Genomic DNA, 7,251 nt, shown 5'->3' on the forward strand with positions numbered 1-7,251 from the left:
CGAGGAGGTAAGATTCTTGGAACCTAAACTCGTTATTGAGGTGATTTTTATCATTATAAACATGAAAATTTAAGGAAAATCAGTGGTAAATTTGGGGGTTAGGCTTGACTAATTAGAGACCTTTGAGCGATGATTTGAGGGACCATTTGAGGTCCGATTTCGGTACTTTTGGTATGAATGAACTCGTGAGAGTGTGACGATTCTAGAAATGTAAATTTTACCTGATTCCGAGATGTGGGCCCGATGAGCATTTGGTTATTTTACCTAATTTTGCGTATTAGCTTAGAATTTCTTTGTAGAATCAGTTACTTGAAGTGTTATTTGCATTATGAAATTGAATTGAATAGATTTGGGCCCTTTGGAGTCGAGTAATCATGGTAAGAACGTATTTTTGAGTTGATTTTGAGCCAGTTCGAGGTAAGTGGCTTGCCTAACCTTATGTGGGGGACCTTCCCCTTAGGATTTGGTATTATTGCTAACTGAAATGCCTTGTATGTGAGGTGACGAGTGCGTAGTTGTGTTAATTATTGAAAATCAAGTTTTCATTAAGTAATTACTAGTATGTTTCCTTCCCTGCTTATATTACTTGCACTTTAAGCCTGTTGTTAGCGTAGGAAATCATGTCTAAGTGATTTAATTGCTTTATTTGCTCAAACTGTTTTACCTGAATTCTGTGCAGCATGCTAGACTAGAATTACTCATTTGCCTTACTATGAAATTGACACTTGCTGAACACTATGTTGTTGTTGTGTATTTATATTGGGACTACGGATATGGGATTCAGGTAGATCCCCCTTGTCTGTTTATTTAGGACTACGGATGTGGGATTCTAGTAGAACCCCCTTGTCTGGTTAATTGGGACTATGGATCGGGATTTCGGTAGATCCCCGTGCACTGATAGTTGGACTACGGGATGGGATCCCGGGAGATCCTTCGGATATATATGATGGACTACGGGATGGTATCCCGGGAGATCCACTAGATAGATGTAATTGAGACTACAGGACGGTATCCTGGAAGGTACCCTGGTTGTTATCTCTGTGTTGAGTTGTATTTCCTTTCCATGATTATTTTGTCTCTGTTCTAGTTGTTGTTGTTCTTTCTATTCTATGTTATTTCTTACTGTTGCACTTAATTATACTGCCTTATTCTATACTGTTATACCTTATATTTTATTTAACCTCAGTAGGGCCATGTCCTTCCTCGTCACTACCCGACCGAGGTTAGGCTTGGCACTTACTGAGTACCGCTGTGGTATACTCATGTCCTTTCTGCGCATGTTTTGCATGTGCAGATCTAGGTACTTTGACTCAGTCCTATCACCCTTGAGGCGAACCTGTTCCAGAGACTTTGAGGTATATCTTCCGCATCTGCAGACCGAGGAGTCCCTTTCCATTCTATCTTGTAGTGATAGCCCTTCTATTTTCTTCTGTTGATGTAGACATTCCAGAATTAGAGCATTTTTATTATATTTATAGCTTGTGATTCCTGGGTTTCCGGGTTTTGGGAAAGTGTATTGGTTTTAAGAGTTAATATTGTGTATGCCGAGCGGTACTTTTAAACGTTATTTTATTACTCTATTTCTATTTTAAATTATTTTCTTCCGCAAATTTAGTTTATCTTCCGCATCTTAGGCTTACCTAGTCGTAGAGACTAGGTGTCATCACGATGGTTCACGGATGGCGAACCGGGGTCGTGACAAACGCGCTAGCTAACGGGGGAGTTATTGATGGTGTTGATCATGGTATTCGTTCTGCATTTTATCATTTTTGTCTGATTTTTCTTTTCTTTATTTTGAAAGTTTTTTATTATTGATTTTCTCTGTCTAAGGGGCAGCTGGTGATGTCAAGGGTGACATATTTTGGGATGACATTGGCGATGAAGATTTAGCTGCGGTATAGATGTCCCAAATTGTGCTTCACAGACCATCCATCATAGACGTAGAAGATGATTACATTTGTCCTGAACAGTCAGTTCGACAGAAAATACCAGGAAAATATGCCAAATCTCCATATTTGCCAGTTTTGATTCGGGGACATGAGGATCGGTGCACAAGCTCATTTTTTATATCAAGCATCCTTTCACAATTGAAATTGATGATTTCGATCCATTGTCGGCATTGGCTAAAGAGTTTGACGCATTTGTTTATAATGTGATGGATACGAGGTGAAGATATCTTCACTTTCTTTAATCTTTCATGTTCTGATTTTATACTTGTCAATGAAGGTAGTTCTTATTACTTTTTATTTTTTGTGAATTGAAGTGCCAAAAATATATATACCGATGAAGTAAATAAGCTTGTGGAAGCTTTTACTTTTGGCTCGTGTCATGTGACCACGAAGGATTGGTTCCACTCACTTGTGTATTGTGGTCGATCTTTGATTGGCACGGTATTTAATAACTTTATGTTCTAATGCCTTTTTTGTTGCATATCTTTATTGTTTGAGACCCCCATAGTGTATACATAGCTTTGTATAATTACAGTATAAGATTGTATAACCTTGTATAAATATGTATACCTCCATATAATAGTGTATAAATTTCTATATTTAAAAAATCTAGTAGTGATGGTTGTTCTGTTTTATTTCGTGTCTGAGCACTTGGATGTCCTCTTTTATTATTTGAGGAAGAGGGGAAAATATGGGCTGAATGTTGCCATGCGGTTTACTACAACCGACTTTGCCTTTGGTAACAAAATCAACTCTCTGTATAAAGATTTCAAAGTGAATGAAGATCCTTCAGTGGTTCCTGAAGGGCATGAGATAGAAGAGTGCATTAGAGGATATTATATTGTGATGCAAATGTACCGTAACACACTATTGGCCACGTCTTATTCCCTATCTATGTGAAGCGCGGAAGAGCAAAATTGGGCCATTGGGTTTTGGGTTTGTTTACGTTCATAGATAGGTACATCCACATTTATGACTCTAACCGTAGAGCTATTAATGATAGACTTGCTTTGGATGCTGCATTACCTTATGCAATTCTAATACCTTACTTCTTGAAGAGTTCTGATTTTTATGTCGAGAAGAAGGGCATTGATTGGAACAATGGTGCATATACCGATAAATCCCATTTTGATGCTTTGCAAATTAATCTGGTTAATAATGTGCCCCAACAGATCAAATAGTAGGTTAATCTCAATTGTTTTACTATTTTACTATTAGTGTACCTATTTACAGTAACGTACAGAGAATCTAATTTGTTTTTTTTAATTATAGTGATTGTGGTGCTTTTGTTGTTGGCTTTGCTAAGTATTTCATCCTTGGTAAGGAAATTCGAAAAAATAATTTTGACATTGAGACATTTCGCACCAGGTGTGGATCTCTGTTGTGGGATTATGGAAGAAAAAAACAACAGTCCGGTGCAATTAGTGGTGATGAAATCACAGAGAGACTTTTCAGGAAGAGGAAGAGGGGACGACCGAGAAAGTAGTTCTGTTTTTTCCATTTTACTGTAGTTTTGCTATGTATCAGAAATTGTTGCCTAGTTTTGTCTAAGTACTATTTTGCTACTTGTGAGATAACCTTAAAGGATATTGTAGATGTTTTTATTTTTGTATAATTTGTGGTAGTCATTACACAGTGTGGCTGTGAATGAATTATATTTTAATGAATATTTTAGTTGCTTTTGTCCTTTAACAAAGTATGTATTTTCATTATGGTTGCAGTTTTGTTAATATTGCAGGGTTTATACACATGTATACAATAATATACATAGTTATACAAACTTATACTCTCATTTATACATCTGTATACATATAATACCATTGATTGTTCGCAGTTCTGTTTTGTATTTGTACAATCTATCAATATATTTAGCACCATTAAAAACAACAAGACACTATTATTGGATAATCAAAATATGTATAATGAAACATATTTAACATAATTGCAATATATAGTGTAAATTGTAATTCTTTATTGACATTTCTAACTCAATTGCTTGTGAAACTTAACTACTCAACATTTGTAACTCTATTGTATGTAAAACTTAACTACTCAACATGACAACAAATGTAATAGGAAGTGTTATGTTTCCAACTATTTATTTTGGTCAATTCCTACATGTTTTTCTATTGTGACCACCTTGTCCACACACAGAACATGAAAACGCCCTCTTAGACTCTTTCTCTAAAGGAGGTTTGAGTCTTTTCTTTCTTGGCCTTCCTGCATTCCTTCTCCCTTTAGGTGGTAGGACCACATCTTCCAGCACCTCTGTTGGGATTACCCATAAACTCTCATCTGGCATCGGATTCACTGGAAATTCATAAGTTCTAAGGAGGTTATCCTTCTTGTAGTAAAAAGAGCAATACTGGCCAGGTTTCAGCTGCTGGTTCTTCAAAACCGCCCAAGCATGCGGACATGGAAGTTCATCCATTTGAAATTTTCCGCAACTGCGTGTTCCCTCTTCAAGGCACACTATATTTCGCCTTTACCCCTTTAAACACGGTATATAACTGCTCCGTAGCAGGCCTCACCTGCAAAAGTTTTTTTTTTAAAAAAAGTTAAAGAACATTATACATTATTATACAAAGTTATACAGCAGTAAAATGCAAGTTAGCAGTGCCAAGCATCATTATATTTGATTTATTTTACCGTCATTTGCTCCGATGCAATCAGATTCTCCCGAAGGAGTTTGTCGTACTTTTCGCCAAGCTCTATAGATGTCTCCGTTGCACTTTTTCTGTTTATGTTGTTCCACTATTGTAGCAAATTTGTCATGTACTCCAGCAATCGCATTACTGGTAATTCTCTAGCATCTTTGTTTGCTGCATTAATTGACTCTGCAATATTGGAAGTCATTACCATCGACCTTTTCACTTTGGAGTATACCCTAGACCACCTTTCGTAGACAATTTCGAACAAGTAAGGCTGCACCCTCAGATCAATTTTACACATCTCTATCATATGGTACTCAAACTTCTCTATCGTGTAAGCTCTAGCCAAAACAAAGAAGATATCCTTCAATTGTTTGTGATAGTTCTTGAATGTGCGCTTTACATTCTGCCACAAGTGAAACTTGCAAATACAATGTGCTATTTCTGGGTACACAGCTTTTGTGGCATTGAAGATTCTTTCGTTTCTATCTGAAACTATACACATCCCTTCCCTAACACCAAAAGTACCTTTTATCTGGATAAAGAACCACTCCCAAGATTTGTTATTCTCTGAATCTGCAATTGCATATGCAAGTGGAATGATTTTTCCTGTTTATACAAAATAGATATTAGGATTCAGACAATTATACAAATCTTATACACAATTATACAACTTTATACCAACTACAAATTTTATAAAAATAGCAGTTGTGAAATCCTATATACTTTTATACATGAAACTACAACATTATACAAACTGCAGAAACAAGGTAGATGCAGTCAACTCACCAGCTCCATCGTGTGTGCAAGCAGTCAATATGGTACCCTTATATGTTGCTTTAAGGAAACTTTCGTCGACAACCATTATCGGTCTGCAATGCTCCCAACCCTTGGTAGATGCATATAGCGAAACATATGCATAAAGAAACATCCATCTTCTGATTTGTGTAATTTTGTAACCGTTCCTGGATTTGTATGCTCCAACATATAAAAATACTTCGGCAACTCCTTATATGAATCACTCGGACTCCCTCTTATCATTGCCATTGCTATCTCTTTAGCTCTCCATACTTTCATATAGCTCACTTCAATCCTGTGTTGCTTTTGTATGTCCTCTATTATATCATTTGCGGTGTAAACTTTTTTTGGATTAACATACGTATCCTTGACTATACTAGCAATTACACCCGAAGTAGCTTGACGTTGTGTTAAGTATCTTTCACCATAGCCGCATGTGTGATTATTATTGTAACTTCTCACCTTGAATATGTTTGCCTTGAAAACAGTAGAAGATTTGAAACTCCAAGCACAATTGTCATCCACACACATAAGGTGATACCTAGGATTAAAGATCATTAAACTTCTAAATACACTTGTATACAAAACCATAACTAGATATATACTAATTTTAATATCTATATACAAATCTATACTACTTTATACATATTTATACATGTCTATAATAGAATATACAACTATTGACATACCTTGTTGCACTTGATCTCTTCACCTTGAATTGGAACCTCTCGTGTACAACCAAGTTCTTCATCACATTCATAACTGTCTCTTTATCTTTATAATCTTGATCCTCCTCAACAAATTCATTCAACATATTATCTATTATACCCGTGTTTTCACTAAATTTCGTGTTTTCAATGAATTCGATATCAGGCATTGTAAGCACGTGATTTTTGCCCTATATGAGAAATACTCCCAAAAAATGCAAAATAAAATGATTTTCCTTGGTGTGCAATTTTGAGTATTTTTGTGACATTTTTGGATTATTATTTGTATTTGTCTGTGTTTGTTTATTTGCTAAATTAATAAAAAATACAAAAATATGTCGCATTTGCATGTAGGATTTAATCCTATAATTGTTAGTAATTAAATTAGTTTTACAAAAATTAAAAAGTTACAAAAAATATGCATCTTTTGCATTTTTAGCATTTAATGTCCAAATGAACAATTTTATGCTTAATTATTACTTAATTGTGCGTTAATTGTTATTGGTAGTTAATTTGCGCTTTTATAACTTAATTTAGTTCTTAATAATAATTTAAGTATTTTTATAATTTAGTTTTAGAAAATAAAAGAAGAAAAGATAACAAAAATACAAATAAAAATCGGATTGGGCCACTTCTTCAATTTTCAACCCCAGGCCCAAACAATTGTCCACGACCCAGTCCACTTCACACGGGTCGACCTGGTCCGCCCCATTAACCCATTAACCCAACACCCCTCTTCATTCAAAAAACAAAACAAAAGAAAAAACAAAAAGAACAAAAAACCCTAAAAACCTAAAACTAACTACCCGCCCCCCTCCATCTTCTTTCTCTCCCAAAACCTTCATCCCAAGCCATCCATGGCTGCTTTCCATGGCTGCCCTCGACCCCACTCCCTCACGTCCAAACTCCACTAACAAACAGTTTGTCTGCGTCGTCACTTCGTCTTCTTCGTCCTTCGTCAAGCTCGAGTTCGAGCTCGACGTCCATGGCTGCCCTCACCCTCGTCGTCACCACCAAGCTCACATCAAACCCCCAGCTCCCCGCCACCACCTAACAACCAGTCAAGACCACCCCCCGCACTCCCCAGCAGCGAACCAAACACCACCACCATCCACCACGAACAAAGCTCCAGCCATCGCCACCACC

At 36.4% G+C, this 7,251-nt stretch overlaps 2 protein-coding genes across 2 annotated transcripts; both read right to left on the reverse strand.

The window, feature by feature from the left end:
• Positions 1 to 4,056: 4,056 nt before the first annotated feature.
• Positions 4,057 to 4,380, reverse strand: LOC107790716 (uncharacterized). Its single transcript, XM_016612675.1, has one exon. The coding sequence runs from the start codon at positions 4,378 to 4,380 to the stop codon at positions 4,057 to 4,059; it is 324 nt and encodes a 107-aa protein (XP_016468161.1).
• Positions 4,381 to 4,411: 31 nt separating this feature from the next.
• On the reverse strand, positions 4,412 to 6,275 carry LOC107790717 (uncharacterized). The gene is made up of 6 exons (XM_016612676.2): positions 6,088 to 6,275; positions 5,598 to 5,939; positions 5,390 to 5,472; positions 4,746 to 5,209; positions 4,599 to 4,703; positions 4,412 to 4,480 (listed from the first exon to the last, which is right to left on the reverse strand). Exons 1-6 carry the CDS (start codon positions 6,273 to 6,275, stop codon positions 4,412 to 4,414), a joined length of 1,251 nt encoding a protein of 416 aa, XP_016468162.2.
• Positions 6,276 to 7,251: the final 976 nt, after the last annotated feature.

The sequence above is a fragment of the Nicotiana tabacum genome, chromosome 7 (assembly GCF_000715075.1).
Source record: "Nicotiana tabacum cultivar K326 chromosome 7, ASM71507v2, whole genome shotgun sequence".
In the NCBI taxonomy this organism is placed as follows: Eukaryota; Viridiplantae; Streptophyta; class Magnoliopsida; order Solanales; family Solanaceae; genus Nicotiana; species Nicotiana tabacum.